At 38.8% G+C, this 21,492-nt stretch overlaps 1 protein-coding gene across 4 annotated transcripts in view; it reads left to right on the forward strand.

Annotated features, from left to right (window-relative positions):
- The window catches only part of sorbs2a (sorbin and SH3 domain containing 2a), a 109,719-nt gene that overhangs the window by 69,100 nt on the left and 19,127 nt on the right, over positions 1-21,492 (forward strand). For 2 of the 4 annotated variants that reach the window (XM_057842874.1, XM_057842876.1), the window contains 9 exons: positions 3,735-3,791; positions 6,953-7,002; positions 9,307-9,461; positions 11,430-12,866; positions 13,340-13,413; positions 15,049-15,146; positions 18,611-18,725; positions 20,206-20,334; positions 20,398-20,577. In XM_057842874.1, coding sequence (XP_057698857.1) covers positions 3,735-3,791; positions 6,953-7,002; positions 9,307-9,461; positions 11,430-12,866; positions 13,340-13,413; positions 15,049-15,146; positions 18,611-18,725; positions 20,206-20,334; positions 20,398-20,577 — 2,295 coding nt within the window. Of the gene's footprint in view, positions 1-3,734; positions 3,792-6,952; positions 7,003-9,306; positions 9,462-11,429; positions 12,867-13,339; positions 13,414-15,048; positions 15,147-18,610; positions 18,726-20,205; positions 20,578-21,492 lie in introns of all 4 variants that reach the window. The other 2 variants (XM_057842875.1, XM_057842877.1) reach the window with 1 other exon arrangement.

Raw genomic sequence — 21,492 nt, forward strand, 5'->3', positions numbered from 1 at the left:
TATGGAGTGGAGTCATTTGCATCCATTTCATTTGCCTCTTACTGGAAGACTGTCTTCCATATTATTTTAACGCCTTTAGCACCCTCTGCTGCATGTGTGCTGTACTCACACTGCATGTGCACGTTTGGCCTATGTGTTTACGGCGAGTCTTTTGAAATTCATCTGTCACTTCATTCGGTACATCCGTTACGATTTATAAACACAATTTTGAGGTCAGTGTCTCCATTTTTTCATTTTTTTTTAATTAAAAAGAAATTTACCATTTATCTTAATACAGGTAGTCCCTGGGTTACGAACAAGTTATCGCTCCTACGCTGGCGACGTAACCTGAATTTCCGCGTAAATCAGAATGAACCATTTAAGTACCGTATTTTTCGGACTATAAGTCGCACCTGAGTATAAGTCGCACCAGCCATAAAATGCCCAACAAAGAGGAAAAAACATATATAAGTCACACTGGAGTATAAGTCGCATTTTGGGGGGAAATTTACTTGATAAAATCCAACACATAGAACAGATATGTCATCTTGAAAGGCAATTTAAAATAAAAATACATTAGAGAACAAAATGCTGAATAAGTGTACAGTATGATAAAATGTTAAATGATGTATGAACAACAAAATGCGAACGTGGCCGGTATGTTAACGTAACGTAGCTATTCAGAGTTATTCAGATAACTTTAGCATAAACAACATGCGAACAAGTTTACCAAACCATCAGTGTCACTCCAAAACACCAAAATAACATGTGAAATGATATGATAATAATTTCACACATACAAGTCGCTCCAGAGTATAAGTCGCACCCCCAGCCAAACTATGAAAAAAAACTGCGACTTATAGTCCGAAAAATACGGTACCCCTAAATGCCCCTAATTCTTAAAATAAGTACTCAAAAAATGTAATATACGTCATTGTACTGCAGGCACGTGCAGAGGGGGGGCGGAGGGTGCTTGAGCACCTGCCCCTTTGCCCCCACATGCCCAAAGTGCCCCTTTTGACTGGGCTTTTTTTTTTTTTTTTTTTTTTTTTTTTGGCGTATGTGTGTGCTGGCCGACTGTACAGCCAAGCCACCGCGTACTTTACTTGAAGACTGAAAAAAATGTTTTTTTAAAACGTCTGCTTGCCGCTAAGACGACATAATTGATAAACGATTGTTGCTTCTTTAAGCTTTAGAGAAATAAGCCATTGGTGTACCCACTTATCACTCAAACATTTCTGACCAATAGTGAAGTGCAACAAAAAAAAGTGAGTTCAAAACCTTTTGCACTTTAATCAAAACAATAATAATTTCAAATGAAAATAATATTTTCAAAAAATATATCTATTTTTGCATATGAATTTTTTCTGAGGAAATATTTTTGGGGATTGAAGCACCATGTTGTTCCTTTTTGAGTCAAATTAGTTTTTGCATTCAAACACGTTTTTTGGGGGATTGAAGTGACTTTTTTGATTGAAAATACTGTATATACCGTATTGGCCCGAATATAAGATGGCCCTGATTATAAGACGACCCCCTCTTTTTCAAGACTCAAGTTTGAAAAAAGACTTTTTGAACACCAAATTATTTTTTATACAGAAAATAATTACATTACATCCGAAACAAATGATTATAACAATATATTTGAGAGAAACAGCATGTTATTATGCCTCATTTATATCTTAATATCTGAACATTTAAATATGTAAACTAAAGTGCAATCACATTCGTAAATGAATGGCTTCTGGTTTTTGAAATGTAAATAAACCGATCCATTGTGATAAAACAACAAAATTGCAATAACTGCATTAACCATGAAAGTGAAGTCTAACTGTAACTGTAGTCTTGAAACAAATCTGAAAAAGGAAAAACATTGCAATAAAATAATGCAAACTGGTTAAACTTGAGAGTAGCTGAGATATGTCATGACAGAACATCGCTTCAATGATATCTGGCGCCATCTAGCGTCGTGAAATGGTATAATGTCTAGACCGCGAATATAAGACTAAACTAACTAAACTATAACTTTATTTTAAATTGAACTTATGATTTAATAATAAAGACACAAATCTACCCCCATAGTGTTACGTCCCATGGACGGCTCGCTAAGGGCGTAACATAAAACGAGCCACACAAGGTACGAGTGGACACAATTTATTTACACAAATCAAACTCGAAATGAACAATATACAGAATGTGGATAAAGCGCGGCTTCAGGGTAAGCCAAGGCCAAAACAACAAACAAAAGGAATCAACACTTGAACCCCACCCGCTAACTAAACCCTGATCGTGTAAAAGGAACAAATAAAAGACAGCCACTAACTTAGGTTCTTACACTAAACAAAACAGGAGAAAACAGGTTGAACAGAAATGGCGACTTACCCCTACTGCTTCAGTGCTCTTATTTACAGTGGTGAACAAAAACGATCTAATAAGGAATAAACACAAAAGACCTCACCGAAAAAGCGGGAGTGTATCAAACTAGCGATCAAACGCACACGAGAGTGAATGGCAAGCAAACAGCTGGCCAGGAGGACCGTGGCAGAATGCTGTCAAATGTGACCTCCCAGAGCGTTGACAGCGGCAGGTTTAAGAAGCTTGCCGCCTTTTCGTCATGGCCATTCAGCGGCCGCAACGTCGTCCGTCCGTCCGGCGCCAATCATCTTGTGTCACAGTGGGAGGGGAAGCAGCCAGCTGGCAGAGGCGGCGATCAGCTGACTGAAATTCTCAAAAATAAAAACAACAGTTAAACGGCCAGGGCTGTCACAATAGCTAATGAGATAGAAAAATTAAGAAAGCTTTAAAAATAAAAGCCACCGGGGATCTGATTTTTTAAATTTAAGATTTATATTTCATTTTGTAGACAGCCCTCATAAGGAAAGGCGGTTGAGGGATAAAAATTTTTTTTTAAAGCTATGGATGCCTCATCAGCTGGGTGAATAGCACAATTGGTAAGAATAACACAGTTTGCAAGGATATTGAAGTATAAAATACAACAATTATAAACACAATTATAATAAGTTTAATAATAATAATAATAATGTTATGTCATTACTGTATTATGTGTTAGAGTTGTCAAACATGGATAACAATGAAATGGTTGTTTTAAAAAAACTGTGCTGAAGGTGGCTCAGTGACCATCTGATGTGGTCTGTTCTCAGATGATCAAAAAGTTGAGATAGGAAGTTTTGATGTAGAGGTTAAAGGAAGAAAATAGGCAAAGACTGACTGAGTCACAGCCAGAAAGTGTTGATGACAGTGTTGATTTCTAGTCACTATTCCCTATCCCCCTCCTCATTCCGACTAACGTGGAAATTCGGGTTACGTCGCCGGCATAGGAACGGAACTCGTTTTCTAACCTGGGACTACCTATATTTATTATTCTTTCCCTTTTTTTTTTAATTAAAAAAAAGAGAGAAATCAATAGAAACAAAGTAAATGTCTCGGCACAATGATTCTGTTTAGGACTTAACAGTTTGAAACATTTTTTGTAGCAACATGAAGTGACTTTTGAGTTTTAATCAAAAGTACAAATGATTAAAAGCATCATTTTTAATATCGCTTGCTCGTGCGTGGCTAAGAAAGTGACCCTTCCGAGAATTCAAGTCTGGCATCTAACGGGTGTCCACCCTCTTCTCCACTTCTTTGTTTTGTTTCATTTTCACCGCCGCCGCTGCTGCTGTTGCTGCTTCTTTCTCCTCCTTCACCTCATCTTCACCTCGCTCCTCCCACTCCCACGCTCATCCCCGCTCAAGCCTCCTAAAAAACGTCTGGATTATAATCCAGACGTGTCGGCTCGCCAGCGTATCGAGGTAAACCGCGCGTGTGGTTGACGTGTGAACGCGGCTATTAAAAATCATTGACAATACAGCGGTACCTCAAGATATGAAATGAATTCATGTGTAGTTAGCCTGCATCGTAGCAATGTTTAAGTGTGTCACTCAAGTGACGTGCTGCGCTCAACACACACTAGCCTGTGTCCTCTCCAGGCTATCTTGTTTTGAAACACATGGTAATATTTGCTTTCTTATCTTGGCAAGAGAGAACATGCAATGTTGCTTTATCCTTTAATGAGTGATCATCACACACTAAATGTAACACATAACGTTAGCGTAGCATTCGCGCATAGACTTCATGACTATTGACGTGTCACTTAGTCATTCTGTGTGTAACGCCTTATCAGAGGGGGGCCGAGCTTCATTTAGTAATAGCCGAAGACGGCACACGCTCATGTCGGATTTAAGCTTGGATTTACTTATGATTGGATTTAACTACGAAAGCTGGACCGCATACAAACAGGAAGGATTGTCTCAGCCTGCAATTCACAAGAAGTAGGACGTTATAGTAGGAGATGAAGAAGGACGTAGTGTCTCAGGTATTTGTTCAAGAATTCAAGGTAAATATTATATTTTTCGTACCATGCATGCGTGATTGAAGCATTTTGTCGCAGGAATTTTCTTCTTTGTTTACACATGGAGGCCGCTAATTTTCGTAACTGACTAGCCTCATAGTTTACTTTTAACCAAGAATCGAGAGTGTTTCACATCCATATCTATCAATAAATCAGGGATTTAAGCATTTATTCACAAGAATTTTTGCCAGAAAAGCTCTGTTTACGACAGGCGGCCACTAGCCTCATTCGCTAACATAGTAGCATTGTACTTTGTCAATATACGTAAAGTAAACGCTAACTGCACGGTTTCTTTGCTTTTAACCCAGAATCGAGACTGTTTTACGTCCATATCTATGAAGAATTCGGGGATTTAAGCATTTATGCACAAGAATTTTTGCCAGAAAAGCTCCTTTTACGCCAGGTGGCCGCTTGCCTCATTGACTACCATAGTAGCATTGTACTTCGACAATATACCGGTACGTAAAATAAACGCTAACTGCACGTTTTTTGTTGTTGTTGCTTTTAACCAAGAATCGGGACTGTTTTACGTGCATATCTATGAAGAATTTGGGGATTTAAGCGTTTACGCACAAGAATTTTCGCCAGAAAAGCTCTGTTTACGCCAGGCGGCCGCTAGCCTCATTCGCTAACAGAGTAGCATTTTACTCCGACAATATACGTAAAATAAACACTAACTGCACGTTTTTTTTTTTGTTTTTTTTTTCGCTTTTAACCAAGAATCGAGATTGTTTTACATCCATATCTATGAAGAATTCGGGTATTTAAGCATTTATTCACAACTTTCGCCAGAAAAGCTCCTTTTATGCCAGGCGGCCGTTAGCCTCATTCGTTAACAGAGTAGCATTGTGCTGCAGCAATAAACGTAAAATAAACGTTAACTGCACGTTTTGTTTGCTTTTAACCAAAAATCGAGACTGTTTTGCCTCCATATCTCTGAAGAATTCGGGGATTTAAGCATTTATTCACAAGAATTTTCGCCAGAAAATCTCCTTTAATGCTAGGCGGCCGCTAGCTAACATAGTAGCATGGTACTTCGACAATATATGTAAAATAAACACTAACTGCACAGTTTCTTTGCTTTTAACCAAGAATCGAGACTATTTTATGTCCATATCTATAAAGAATTCGGGGATTTACGCATTTATTCACAAGAATTGTTTATGCCAAGCGGCTGCTAGCCTCATTCACTAATAGTCTATAGTGTATAATGATAATAAAGGGCTATTCTATTCTATAATAAGTTGTGATTGTATATAGAATTTATTAATACTCTATTTACATATTACCGTGTTGGACCGAATATAAGACGGTGTTTTTTGCATTGAAATAAGACTGAAAAAGTGGGAGTCGTCTTATTTTCGGGGTCTAGACATTATAAACCTTCACGACGCTAGATGGCGCCAGATATCATTGAAGCAATGTTCTGTCATGACAGATCTTAGCTACTCTCAAGTTTAACCAGTTTGCATTATTTTAATCAAATGTTTTTCCTTATTCAGATTTGTTTCAAGACTACAGTTACAGTTAGACTTCACTTATTGCAATTTTGTTGTTTTATTACAATAGATTGGTTTATTTACATTTCAAAAACCAGAAGCCATTCATTTACGAATGTGATTGCACTTTAGTTGACATATTTAAATGTTCAGATATTAAGATTTGAATGAGGCAAAATAACATGCTTTTTCTCTCGAATATATTGTTATAATCATTTGTTTCGGATGTACTGTAATTATTTTCTGTATAGAAATTAATTTGGTGTTCTTTTTTCAAACTTGAGTCTTGAAAAAAAGGGGGTCGTCTTATAATCAGGGCCGTCTTATATCCGGGCCAATACAGTAGATATTATTCATAATTGATCCTGCATGTTTTCCTCAAGTATTAAGTTTCTGATGTTAAATTGAGTGATTTATTAGCTGTTAAAAACTTAAAGTAAATTAAAAAAAAAAAAAAAGTTGCTATTTTGTTCAAAAACTAATATGTTAAATAATGCTATTAATCCTGAAAATATTGGGGATTATCTCTGCATTTGGTGTTTTTTGTGCATCTAGTGTAAAATGTGAGATTTTATAGCCAAGTTGTGTTATACTTGTATATTAAATAATTAATCTGGATTTTTATAAGGGAACGACTTTGAATTTTTTCATGTCGCTGCTCATGGAGACTCATGTATGGTTAAGGTAGGTGCCTGTTTTGGTTTTTGGTCGGTAGCAACTTTGGTTTTGAAAATATTTGAAGTTTTTGAAAACAGGGCCCCTACGAATCGGTTTCCCGTGTCATGTCAATAAGGTTATGAAGTCTATGGTCCGATCCAGTGGTTCCAGTCCATGTTTCTAAGCTAGCATTTGCCCCTACCCCCAGCCTTGGGGTTAGCATCTTCGCTCATTCACATTCTTTCTCCGAATCGGCGCTTTTGTTTTGGTTGTGTTTCCGCCACACGGCGGAACCATCGGCCGGGTTACGGGGGGTCCTTTTGACTGCGACGCATCCAGAGGCGCGCGTCGGCTCGGGAGGAGTCGCTCCGGCTTTTCATCATTTTGCCCATCTTGTGTCTCGCAGGCCGCTCTGCTGCCATCTCCTTCCGACAAGCCCCCCGAAAGACCCGCGAGGTAAGTAAGCCCTTTTGTATCATGGGTTTGGACTTTGCCCCTCCCCCCGTGTTGTCAACATCAGCCTTCCACGCGCCCTCTTCTCAGATGGAGATTCATAGTAGCATTTCTAAACCTTCACCATCGGATGGGATACTCAATAGAATGCTCTGAAACAGTTGAAATAAGATATATACGTACCAATGAATGAATACTTAGCAAAAAAAAAAAAAAATGCAGTGTTTTTCACCTGACTGCTATCCTTTGAAAATAACGTGATTGGCCTGATTTCTGATTGGGCCAATCACTGGCCCCTCCATCAGACGCAAATGTACATGCAAATGAGAGTTTTGTTTATATTCTACTTTTAATTTGTAGTGTTGAAGTCACATACCCCTGAAACGGGGCTGTTCGTTTGTTGTTGCTACGTTTGTTTGTGCGGCTACAGGTTTTGAGATACAACAAATACCGTTTTTAGATCATCCAGAGTACCCTAAGACTCCACCCCCAACAACATCAATTGACCCGGAAATGTTATCCTAGCGTTTGTACTGAACTCTGGATGACCTAAAAAAATCATTTGTAATAAATGCAAAACCGTGGCAGCAAAAACGGAAATTTTTACATCACAAACGAGCGGCACCATTGCGGTTCCCGTTCCACCGTAGGTAGGGGGCTGCGTGATGTCAACATTACAAATTATAAAAGTACAGTGATATGAAAAAGTGTCTGAACCTTTTGGAATTTCTCACTTTTCTGCATAAAATCAGCATCAAATGTGGTCTGATCTTTGTCAAAATCACACAGATGAAAAAAAAGTGTCTGCTTTAACTAAAACCACCCAAACCTTAATAGGTTTTCATATTTTAATGAGGATAGCATGCAAACAATCACAGAAGGGGGAAAAATAAGTAAGGGAATCCTGCCTAAGGACACTTAAAGAGCAATTGAAACCAATTTTTACCAAACAATTTAAGTCAGGTGTGTGCCCAATCACGGGTGAGTGGTTTAAAGCTGCCTTGCCCACTATAAAACACACACCTAGTAAGAATTGTCTTGATGAGAAGCATTGCCTGATGTGCATCATGGCTCTGTCAAAAGATCTGTCTGTAGACCTGCGATCAAGGATTTTTGATTTCTATAAAACTGGGAAAGGATACAAAGCCATCTCTAAAAGTCTGGATGTTCATCAATCAACAGTCAGAGAAGCTGTCTACAAATGGAGACTGTTGCTTCTCTCCCAAGGAGTAGCCGTCCAACAAAGATGACACCAAGATGTCAGCGCAGAATACTCCGAGAGGTAAAAAAGAACCCGAGAGTGTGTGCCAAAGACTTCCAGAAATCACTGGCACAGTCCAATAACTCTGTACACACATCAACTATATGTAAAACTATGGTGTTCATGGGAAGACTCCACAGAGGAAGCCACTGTTGTCTAAAAAAACATTTTTGCTCGTTTAATGTTTGCAAAAAGGCACTTGGACACTCCACAGAAGTTTTGGCAAAATATGTTGTGGACTGATGAAACCAAAGTTGAATTGTTTGAGAGTAGCACACAACGTCATGTGTGAAGAAAAAATGGTACAGCTCACCAACATCAACACCTTATCCCCACCGTGAAGCATGGCAGTGGGATCATGATTTGGGGATCATGATTTGGGGCTGCCTCAGGGCCTGGACAATTTGCCATCATTAATGGAAGAATGAATTCAAAAGGATGTTTTGCAGGAAAACCCGAGACTGTCTGTCGGACAGTTGAAGCTAAAAAGAGGATGGATACTGCAACAAGAGAAGGATCCAAAACACAGAAGTAAATGAACATCAGAAGGACAAAATACACATTCTGGAGTGGCCAAGTCAAATTCCAGACCTGAACCCCATTGAGATTCTGTGGCATGACCTAAAGACAGTGATTCATGCCAGATATCCCAGGAATCTGACTGAACTACAGCAGTTTTGTGGAGAAGAATGGGCCAAGATCGATGTGCCAGACTGATCTGCAGCTACAGGAAGCGTCTGGTTGAAGTTATTGCTGCCAAAGGGGGAGCCACAAAATATTAAATGTGATGGTTTACTTCCTTATTTTTCCCTCTTCTGTCATTGTTTGCATACTATCCTCATTAAAATATGAAAACCTATAAATGTTTGTGTGGTTTTAGGTAAAGCAGACACTGTTTTTTCATCTGTGTGATTTTGACAAAGATCAGATCACATTTGATGGTGATTTTATGCAAAAAGTTCAAAAGGTTCAGATACTTTTTCATAACACAGTACATTTGTGTCTGATGGGGGGTCCAACTTCACGGAGGTTGGTGTGTGTTTCAGCGCCGCTAGTGACTACAGGAAGAGAAGGAAGTCGGAGCCCGCCCCGTCATACCCCGAGAGAGCGGCCACGTCGCACAACGTGCCCGACGCCGGCGGCTCCAACTTGAAAAAGCCCAGCGTTCGCTCCTCGCCGTCCTCGCCCTCACGTGCCAAAGGTAGGGGAAACAGCGATGCAGCAAATCATCACTAATTATCATTGCAGTTAGTCAACTAATTGCTTCATGTGTAAACGAGGTTATTCACCATTTATATTTCAAAATAGTGTCATATAAACCTTTACTCAAAAAGGTTGGCGACACGTCACCACTCAGTCAGATTAGAAGTATCTTTTCTTTTTTAATTAAAAAAATAATGAACTTTTTTTAATAGATAAAATTATTTAAAGTTTTTTGTTTGTTTGTTTTTTCAATATTAAAATATATATATATTTAAATAAAATGGAATAAAAACATTTACTGCAATTTTTCCTTTTTTATTATTATTTCATTTTAATTAACCAGTACTGCCATCCTTCCCAGTCCAAAAAGATTGGACGTCTGTTGCCGTTGTCAATGAGTCAAGGGACTGAAAAAAGAGGATTAGGACCATGTCTTTAAATGAAGAGATTACTAATCATTTATTTTTGTGATTTAGAAGACTAATCACTTCATATATAATACATGTTATTTGCTGTTTCTATTACAGAATTTGGGAGATATTTACTAAAATGAAAAATTCTTTTTAAAAATAGTTTTTCCAATAGATATTTTCAAAAGATTTTTTAAATAGATAATAACAGTTGTAGATGTTTTTTTATAATTAAAACAGATATTTTGCTATCAAAATGTTTTTAAAAATAAAGAAAAACATTTTTTAAATAGATACGTTTTTTTATTTTAAATAAAAAAGATCATGTTTTATATTCATATCACAATATTTTTTAATAATTGAAAAAATTACTTTTCTGATAGATATTTTCAATAGATTTTTAAATAGGTAATTTTTTTTTTTAATTGAAAGAATTTATATTTTACTGGAAATTTTTTTGAATTTTTAAAACAGTTTTTAAATAGATTTTAAAAATATTTTTGAAATTGATACGTTTTTTTTAAAAATGTTTTTTTAATTAAAAATCATATTTTACTGTATATATATATATTTTTTTTTAATAAGGTATACATTTTTTAAAATAGAAATTTCAAATAGATAAAAACCGTTTTAAATGTTTTTTTTAAGTTAAAACTAGATCATATTTTATTGTATTTTCTTTGACAATGAAAAACTTTTTTGGTATGGATTTTTCAATTGCATCAATGGATTTAATTTTACTTAAAAAAGATCATGTTTCACAAAAAATAAAAAAAAAACAATTCAAAAATAATAATTTAAAAAAATACACATTTTGAAATAGATTTTTTTTTTTTTAATTGATAAAAACAGTTTTTTAAAATGTTTTTAATAAATTAAAAGTTTTGATGTTTACTGGAATGTGTTTTTTAAAATAATTTTTAATAATTAAAAAATATATTAATTTAAAAATAGATTTTAAAAAGATTTATAAAATAGCTAAGTTTTTTGATATTTTTTTTCAATTTAAAAAGATAGGGTTACAAAATAAAAATACAATTTTGAAGTTTTTTAAGTTGAATTTTAAAATCGATAGACATTTTTTTTAAATAAAGATGATACTTAACTGTATTTTTCCTTTTAATATTTTTGATGCGGTTTTGCCTACATGTAGTTCAGAATGGATATCGTGTATTACAATTGCAATGAGTGTCGCCCCTCCCAACATGGCTGCCATTAAGGCAAAACAGCAGCCGTTTTACACTTAATTTCTCACCTCTTAAGAGATATTTCCCTGCCATATACACTGACAGACATTAAATCCATTTGAACTGGGATGGCTGGCATTGAACGATCAGCGCCATTGACGTCCAATCGCCCCTCCCGCTCCAAATGGAGTGGCCGCCGGATCAGATTTTTAGACGTCAACAATGGCGTTTTGTTTTGTTTTTTTACTGTGAAGCTTTCCCTCCTTGCTTTCTTCTCTTCTGTCGACCGCTTAACCCGCTTTTCCTGCTTCTTCTTCTTCTTCTTCTTCCGCCACGCTGCCCTCTGGTGGGACGTCTTTTAAACACAAGGTGGGGCCGCATGCGTCATGTATTCAAACAGCATGAGTCGTCCGGTCACCAGCGGGCGGCCGCCATCGCCGCCACCGCCGCCCAAACTCCGATCCCGAAGCTGCGACGACCTCCCATGCTCGGACCCCGAGCGCCGGCGCGCCCGCCGCTCAGAGAGCGCCGGCTCGTTGGCCCGCGACGGCTCAGCACCGAGTCTCCGTCGCGGGACGCCGCGCGACTCCCCCGCCTTCCTGGAGCTGTACCGCAAAATGCACCGCATCGACAGGGCGCACATGATCCCGTCCGAGGTGATCCGCTCGGTCCGCGCCCGCATTTCGGACTTGGAGCGGCTGCCCCGACCGTGCCCGCGCCGCCCCTCCCCTTCGGCGCCGCGCCGCAACGTTCCCGACCGCGTATCCGCCTACGAGAGCCTGGTGGCCAAGTCCAAATCCATGCCCGACCTAGGTGACGGCGAGGCGGCGTCGGGTGCCACCACGCCGGGCGGTTCCTCGTCCCGGGCCAGTAGCGGCGCCGCCACCCCTTCTTTTCCCAAACGCCGATTCTCCGTGGAGTCCCTCCTGGAGGAGGACGACGATAGAGCCGTAGAGCGCGAAGCCCGCGGCCCGCCCGAGGGTCGGCCCCGCGCCGGGCCGGAGGTACCCCCCGTCCCGCGGGCGCCGCCGCCCGCCGACTACTCTGACAGCGAGCGAGACGCGGCGGCCTCGGACCTGAGCGACTTCATCCGAGCCGAGGGTTCTTCGTTTTGCAGCGAGAGCGACTTTGACCGATGCTCGCCGACGTCCTCGGAGAGTCTGTGCGGCGGCCCCGCCCACTGGCGCCGCCGCCGCCACCCCGGTCCCCAAAGCGTGGGGCAGAACCAGGGCTATCAGCACCGACACCTCATCAGCTCTTGCAAGGGTCGCTGCCCGGCTTCTTACACCCGCTTTACCACCGTGCTTCGCCACGAGCGAGAGCGGGCCCGGCGGGACCCTCGGCCGGACCCCCGGCGGGACCCCCGGACACCCTCGGAGTCCATGTCCAACTTGGCCTACCTGGTCAGCCCGGTGCCTTTCCACAAGAAAAAGTCCGCCGTCGGTGGCGGCGAAGGACCAAAATCCAAGCGGGCCGTCTACGAAGCGCTGGACGCCGCCCTGCGGGACATCTACGAGCACATCCGAGCCGAGCGGGGCCGCGGCGGGGGCGCCCCCGAGCGCGGAATCCTGAGGAGAATACTCTCCGAGCTGCTTCCCGAAGTGCCCGAGAGGAGCTCTTCCTTGCCCGGGAGGCGGCGCTGCTGCCACCGGTCCCGCGCCGACGCGGACACGTACGATTGGCTCACCCCGCCGTCGCGTTCGCCGCGCCTCCGCTCGCCAGTTAGTGCCTGTTACCCGCGCCGTTCCGACTGTAACCATTACAACGAGGAGTGCGGCGACGGCGACAACTGTGGTTTTTATTCAGGTGGAGATGGAAGTCATACTTTACAGAATCACCACTCATTTATATTCATCCCTTGTTTTTTTTTTTTTTTTTGTTGGATCAAAAGTGCGATCACCCATTTTTATGTCATGTTATGACCTTTTGGAATCATAGATATCGTATATTTAAGGCCGGATACGCTCAGGCGTCGTCACTTGTTGGCCATTTTGACATGTCATGTGAGTTAAAAATGAATGTAACATAAACAACATGCGGAATGGATCATAGCCACATTAATATTAGTTTGTAAGTCCGTAAAGAATTCTGTGAGGCGGGAGAAAAATGAACTCGCCAGAAAAGTGCCCTGTCCCAAAATGGCCGCCAGTTACTTACGCCGCCTTAAGATATGGAGTCTAGTACGATATCTATGGTTGGAATCACATTGAGCATGCGTACTTTTGTCCTCATTGCTGTCGCTATGCCGACTGTGCCGTTTTGTCTCTGACCAATCACAGACCAGGAAGTACCCAGGAGTTATTCCACCGCTGACGGCGGACGCCACACTCCGAGAGCCACGCATGACAGAGAGGTAAGGAGACCCACCACCGTCCACTAGATGTGTGCATCGGCACTGCCCTCACAATTCGATTCGATTCAGAGGGTCACGATTCGATTCGGTTCGATTCGGCAATGCATCGCGATGCATTAAAGGCTGGGATGCATTAAAATTCTAAAGCAAAACATATTTTTTGTGACTCATGAGGCACAAAGCGGTCAGACATCTAACAACTTTTTATTTATATATAGTATTTATTTTTATTTATTTTATTTTAGGAGGCATAGAAGTATTTTGGTTAATTTAGATAGTGTTTTAGCCGAATTAAAAGATTTTCAGTCCGTATTTTGTTTGAAGTAGAAGTATTTTGTTTCATTTTTAGTTGTATTTCAGGAAATTTATGAGTACCGTAATTTTCGGACTATAAGCCGCTACTTTTTTCCTTCATTTTAAATCATGCGGCCTATAATCCAGTGCGGCTTATTTGTTGATTTCTTTAATGATGATTTTAGTTCATAGGTAACACTTCATTTGATAGCGGCGTCATAAGACTGTCATAATTATGACATGACACTATCATGGACATTACTGAATGCTTGTGTCATTAAGTGTACTCCAGCAAATTATGTCACCCCATTTATGTCCAGCTTGGATCTTTTACATCCATTCAAAAGGGAAATAATTTGCCGGATAACACAAAATGACGATCTGTTATAAGCAATCATTAACGCTCATGACATTTTCATGTCATAATTATGATTGTCTAATGACAGTCTTATGGCACCACTGTCAAATAAAGTGTTACCAAATACTATAACTAGCAGTTAATGAAACAAGCGGTACAGTAACTGAAAAAATAATTACCACAGAACATGAATTTGATTGTTATTTATCTATAGGGTTGCAATGCATGCTAGGAGGGATGTTGGACAACAACAGTGTTGACAGCAGATGGCAGCAGAGGTTGACTGTCTACCCCAAGGGAGCAGTGATGGCCATATGAAGCGTCTTGAAGCAATAAAGCTTTGCAGCCAATTGGTTCAAAGCTTCATGGTGGTTCATTTGGTCTTACGACAATCATATGATGCCGCTGTCAAATAGTGTTACTTTTTGGTGTAAATATCCCATAATACACTGAGGACAGCTGCGGCTTATAGTCCAGTGCGGCTTATCTATGAAAAAATGCCGTTTTCGTGCCAAATTTGGTGGGTGACGGCTTATAGTCAGGTGCACCTTATAGGTTGAAAATTATGCTAGTTTGTTTACTGAGGTGAGTATTTCAGTAGGATTAAAAGCAAACTGTTCATTTCTGTGAGTATTTTGGTTTAAATCAAAGTATTTTGATTCATTTGAGGTTGTGTTTCAGGTCATTTATAAGTGTTTTGAACACTAATGTGAATTTTTCAGTGGAATCAAAAAGTATTTTGTACATTTCAGTCAGTTCTTTGAGTAGAACTACTGTTTCATTTTAGGCAGCATTTTGTTGACTGAAGTGAGCATTTCAGTAAAATTCAAAGTCTTCTGTTCATTTCAGTGAGTATTTTGTTTCATTTTAGGGAGTATTTTAGGAGATTTGTAAGCACTGCGTTTTCCTTCCCCGTTTGGTCAACGCCGTTCGGGTACTTTTCGCTAGTAATCCGGTCTGCATTTGTGGTCTCTCGCCTGTAGGTGTCCCACAAACAGATGAGCCAACTTATTCTGTCCTCTCTCCTCCATCAGAAGCAGCCCGCCCGAGCCATTTACGACTTTAAGGCGCAGACGGCCAAGTGAGTATTGCGCCTAGCACCGGCGACAACAAAACATTGGCGAAAGTGATTTTGTTGTTAGCTGAGTTTTTTTTTTTTTTTCTTACATAAATCACATTATTTACTGTTTGTATAACATAAATCAGGGAATATTGCTTTTTTATAACATGGGATCAGTTGCCACATTTCCTGTTTATGTGGCATAAATCAGGGATGGATTGAATCAAATTTTAAAAATGAGTTGTTGTTTTTTAAATGTAACAAAATTAATCAGGATTTCTATTAGTGCTGCAACGATAGTGACTCGAGTAATTCGATTAGAAAAAAGATTCGGATTAAATTTTGCTGCTTCAAGTATTCGTTTAGTTAGAATGTCATAATGGTTTGTTTTGAAAGTGTTTGCATTTAGTTTTATTGATTTGGGTGGATACACTGACCTCTAGTGGCAACAGTGAATATGCTATAATTCATTTCACATGGCTGAATCCAGCTGCTCCTTGTTAAGACCAACATAAACTAAGTTTTTCTTTGAGCTGTTTTTAATGCATTTTTAATTTAGTTCATAGGCTATTTTTGCATATTTTTTTCATAGTCAAAAAAGAAAAGTTTGCATTTTGTAGCATTTAAGCTAGTGGACGTTAGCTATGTAAGTTAGCCAATAGTTCTTTTGTTGTGCTTAGATCCTCATATATTTATGTTTTTATACCGTTTGAGGCTCAGCTCAGGTATTTAAATTTTTTATGTTCCTTATCCGATGACTCATTATTTGAACTAGCTAGTTTATCGATTAATCAACGACTAAAATAATCGATAGCTGCAGCCCTACTTTCAATATACAGTATTTTCAGGTTTTTTTTTTTTTTTCCTTTTTTGTAAAGGTTATATATTTATCATGGAATTGAATCTAGGAGAACATTTACGGTTGTTTTCTTTTAATTTTTAATCAAATTAATAAAATGACTTAATGCTTGCTTTTTTTTTAAATTTAAAAACAGATCAAACAGATTAAAATGTACAGTACAGTGTAATGTCCGCTTGTTACTTGTTTTTTGGTTTTTGGCGCCCTCTGCTGGCGCTTGGGTCCAACTGATTTTATGGGTTAGTACCATGAGTGAGCATGGTGTAATTATCGACATCAACAATGGCGAGCTACTAGTATATTTTTTGATTGAAAATGTTGCACATTTTAATAAAACGAAAACATTAAGAGGGGTTTTAATTCAGGCTGTCAAACGATAAAATTTTTTAATCGAGTTAATTACAGAATTAATCGTAATTAATCGCAATTCAAACCATCTATAAAATATGCCATATTTTTCTGTAAATTATATATATATTCTGTAAAATAAATTGTTGGAATGGAAAGATAAGACACAAGATGGATATATACATTCAACATACGGTACATAAGGACTGTATTTGTTTATTATAACGATAAATCAGCAAGATGGCATTAACATTATTAACATTCTGTCAAAGCGATCCATGGATAGAAAGACTTGTATTTTTTAAAAGACAAGTTATAGAAATGTTATATCAAAACCCCTCTTAATTTTTTCGTTTTAATAAAATTTGTAAAATTTTCAATCAAAAAATAAACTAGTAGCCCGCCATTGTTGATGTCAATAATTACTTACACAATGCTCATGTGTGCTGAAGCCTATAAAATCAGTCGCACCCAAGCACCAGCAGAAGGCGGCAAAACTCCATAAAACACAATTAACAAGTGGGCATTTCACTCTGTCATTTAAATCTGTCTGGACGGGACATGTGCGTTAATTGCATCAAATATTTTAACGTGATTAATTTAAAAAATTAATTACCGCCCGTTAACACGATAATTTTGACAGCCCTAGTTTTAATATAAAATTTAAAAAAAGAACTACAAGTCTTTCTATCCATGGATGGCTTTAAGAGAGCGTTAATAATGTAATGCCATCTTGTTGATTTAATGTTATAATAAACAAATACAGTACTTATGTACCGTATGTTGAATGTATATATCCGTCTTGTCTTATCTTTCCATTCAAGCAATAATTTACAGAAAAATATGGCATATTTTATAGATCGTTTGAATTACGATTAATTAATTTTTAAGCTGTAATTAACTAGATTGAAAATTTTAATCGTTTGACAGTCCTAAAATTAACTTAATTACATTATTCAACATGGCAGTGCCAATATACCGTATTGGCCCGAATATAAGACGGTGTTTTTTGCATTGAAGTCTTATATTCGGGGTCTAGACATTATACTCATTCACGATGCTAGATGGCGCCAGATATCTTTGAAGCGATATTGTCATGACAGATCTCAGCTACTCTCAAGTTGAACCAGTTTGCATTATTTTATTGCAATGTTTTTCCTCATTCAGATTTGTTTCAAGACTACAGTTACAGTTAGACTTCACTTTGATGGTTAATGCAGTTATTGTAATTTTGTTGTTTTATCACAATAGTTTGGTTTATATATATATTTCAAAAACCAGAAGCCATTCTTTTGCGAATGTGATTGCACTTTAGTTTACATCACCGCTGTCGATGTCGAAATTATCGCATGTTAATTTTTTTGATTAATCACGTTAAAATATTTGATGCATTTAACGCACATGCCCCGCTCAAACAGATTAAAATGACAGCACAGTGTAATGTCTTCTTGTTACTTGTGTTTTTTTGTGTTTTGTCGCCCTCTGCTGGTGCTTGGGTGTGACTGATTTTATGGGTTTCAGCACCCATGAGCATTGTGTAATTATTGACATCAACAATGGCGAGCTACTAAAAAAATTTCAACTAGAAAAACTAAAAACAAATTCTAATAAAACGAAAACATTAAGAGGGGTTTTAAGATAAAATTTCTATAACTTGTACTAACATTTATCTTTTAAGAACTACAATTCTTACTATCCATGGATCGCTTTAACAGAATGTTAATAATGTTATCCCATCATGTTGATTTATTGTTATAATAAACAAATACAGTACTTATGTACCGTATGTTGAATGTATATATTCGTCATGTGTCTTATCTTTCCATTCCAACAATAATTAACAGAAAAATATGGCATATTTTATAGATGGTTTGAATTGCGATCAACTACGATTAATTAATTTTAAAGCTGTACTTAACTCGAATAAAAATTTTAATCATTTGACAGCCCTAGTTTACATATTTAAATGTTCAGATATTAAGATTTGAATGAGGCAAAATAACATGCTTTTTCTCTCAAATATATTGTTATAATCATTTGTTTCGGATGTACTGTAATTATTTTCTGTATAAAAATTAATTTGGTGTTCAAAAAGTCTTTTTTCCAACTTGAGTCTTGAAAAAGAGGGGGTCGTCTTATACTCAGGGCCGTCTTATATTCGGGCCAATACGGTACATATGTTCATGTAGTATACAACAACGAATAGAGTGTGTCTTATAGTCTGGAAAATACAGTACAAGGCTCTCGTTCTGACTTGGACCGACCGACTGCGTTGCAGGGAGCTGACGTTCAAGAAAGGCGATGCGGTCAACATCATCAGACAGATCGACAACAACTGGTACGAAGGCGAGCACCGCGGCCGCGTGGGAATCTTCCCCATCGCTTACGTGGAGGTACGTATTGCAGTGAGGCCTCAACATCGTCGATTAAATAATCTTTTCAATATCGGTTGAAGCTAGTTGTGACTTGATTTGAATGTCAATGCCGATAAGCTTCTGCTTTTCCGTCTCCCTTGTCATGTCTATCTTCATCTTGTTTTTGGATAAACAAACTGTTGATTTCCTTCTTTTCTTTTCTCTTTCTTTCCTTATGGTTTTGATTTTGATGATGATGATGATGATGACAATAAATTCAAATTCAATTCAATTCAATTGTTAATGCCTTGACTTTGACCAGTGGCGCCTCCAGAAATTTTTCATAGGGGTGGCCAGATGGGGCCACTCAAAATCTTGGGGTGGCCAAAACTAAAAGCCATAATTTCAGGTTTTCATTATATTATTGCAGTAAAAAGTTCAGGGGGAAAACTATAAGAAAGACTTAAGGACATGGCTACTGATATACTTTTGTGTATTATGTAATATTTGATGTTACTAATAGGGCTGTCAAAATTATCGCATTAACGGGCGGTAATTATTTTTTTAAATTAATCACGTTAAAATATTTGACGCAATTAACGCACATGCCCCGCTCAAACATTAAAATGACAGCACAGTGAAATGTGTACTTGTTGTGTTTTTCGGAGTTTTGTCGCCCTCTGCTGGCGCTTGGGTGCGACTGATTTTATAGGCTTCAGCACCCATGAGCATTGTGTAAGTAATTATTAGCATTAACAATGGCGGGCTACCAGTTTATTTTTTTGATTGAAAATTTTACAAATTTTATTATCTTTTAAGGATTACAAGTCTTTCTATCCATGGATCGCTTTAACAGAATGTTAATAATGGTAATGCCATCTTGTTGATTTATTGTTATAACAAACAAATACAGTACTTATGTACCATATGTTGAATGTGTATATCCATCTTGTGTCTCATCTTTCCATTCCAACAATAATTTACAGAAAAATATGGCATATTTTATAGATGGTTTGAATTGCGATTAATTACGATTGATTAATTTTTAAGCTGTAATTAACTCGATTAAAAATTTTAATTGTTTGACACGCCTTGTTACTAATGATTTAATGTGCATAGTCCATAACTGTCCAGTCAACATTTTGAGTTCCATAACAATTTTGTTTTATTGGGTTATGTATATATTAGGCAGAAGGTGTACATTTAACAAAACAAAATAATTACTGGGGAAAAACAGGTGCTAGCAGATTTGAATTTGGGATGAAATGCATAATTGATGCTACAACAATCTACGATTTAGTGGCAAGCGGGGTGGCCAGTGGGGTGGCCAACAAATTTATAGGGGTGGCCGTGGCCACCCCTGGCCACCCCCTGGGGGCGCCACTGACTTTGACGAGAACGTCTCATCGGGGCGGCCATGTTGGTAGGGGTGACGAAAGGACTTTTTGTGCTTCTGCCAACAAACGGGATGGGTTTATCGCTAGTACACACGTACAAGACTGTCATCGGGTGTTTTCAGAAGACGGCATCGGCGGAAAAGCCGCAGCCCAGCCGCCCGCCTCCGCCCGCCCACGTCAGGGAGATCGGTCAAGCCGTGGCTCGCTACAACTTCAACGCCGACACCAACGTGGAGTTGTCGCTGCGAAAGGTAACGCTCCGAATCTTTCGGCGTCGCCAGACGTCTAATCCGTTTGGACTTGCGCGCGAACAGGGCGAGCGGGTGACGGTGATCCGACAGGTGGACCAGAACTGGTACGAGGGGAAGATCCCGGACACCGGCAAGCGGGGCATCTTTCCCGTGGCCTACGTGGACTTGATCAAGCGCTCTGGCCACCGCGCGGACCCCCACGGATACCGTGGCGACAGGACGCCCGGCTCGGCGCCCGTCACGGTGAGGGAATGTCGCAATTTGACGCGGCCCTCCGTTTCCATTCGTGAAAAGGAGGGAGATTCACCCCTCGCTGCCTGAATTTACATTGAAAAAAAAAATACAGTGCCCTCCATAATTATTGACACCCCTGAAAAAGATGTTTTTTAGCTTCTAATAATTTTTTTGTTTATTCAAATAATATGGGACCTTAATGGAAAAAAAGAGAAATATCCAACCTTCAATACAAGTGCATTCTTTCAGTGAGGAAAAAAATCCCACATAAAGAAAAAAATATTTGACATAAAAAAATGTGTGTCATAATTATTAGCACCCCTGGTGTTAATACTTTGTACAACCCCCTTTTGCCAGCAAAACAGCACCTAATCTTCTCCTATAATGTTTCACAAGCTTGATTTTGTGTCTGGTGAACCATTTCTGTGTAGATTTGGCCATATGTTTAGGGTCATTGTCTTGCTGAAAGACCCAGTGACGACCCATCTTCAGCTTTCGGGCAACAGATTTTGATTTAAAATGTCCTGGTATTTCAAAGCATTCATGATGTCATGCACCCTAACAAGGTTCCCAGGGCCTTTGGAAGCAAAACAGCCCCACAGCATCACTGACCCACCCCCATACTTCACAGTGGGTATGAGGTGCTTTTCTGCATGCGCATCTTTCAGCAAGACAAATATTTTTTTAATTCTTGCTCTATATTTGTTTATTGATTTCATCTTATTAAGAAATTATATCTAAACATAAATAGATTCACATTACTAATGACTAATAATTTTCAAAAATAAAAAATAGAAGGAATTTGTTTTTACAATTGCATTTTTATTTTTAAATAATGTTTAAGTAATATTTACTAATTTCAGCTTTTTATAAAGAAATTATCTAAACATGCAAAATTCAAATTACTAACAATTTTTTTTTTTA

Source organism: Corythoichthys intestinalis, chromosome 8, assembly GCF_030265065.1.
Source record: "Corythoichthys intestinalis isolate RoL2023-P3 chromosome 8, ASM3026506v1, whole genome shotgun sequence".
Lineage (NCBI taxonomy): Eukaryota > Metazoa > Chordata > Actinopteri > Syngnathiformes > Syngnathidae > Corythoichthys > Corythoichthys intestinalis.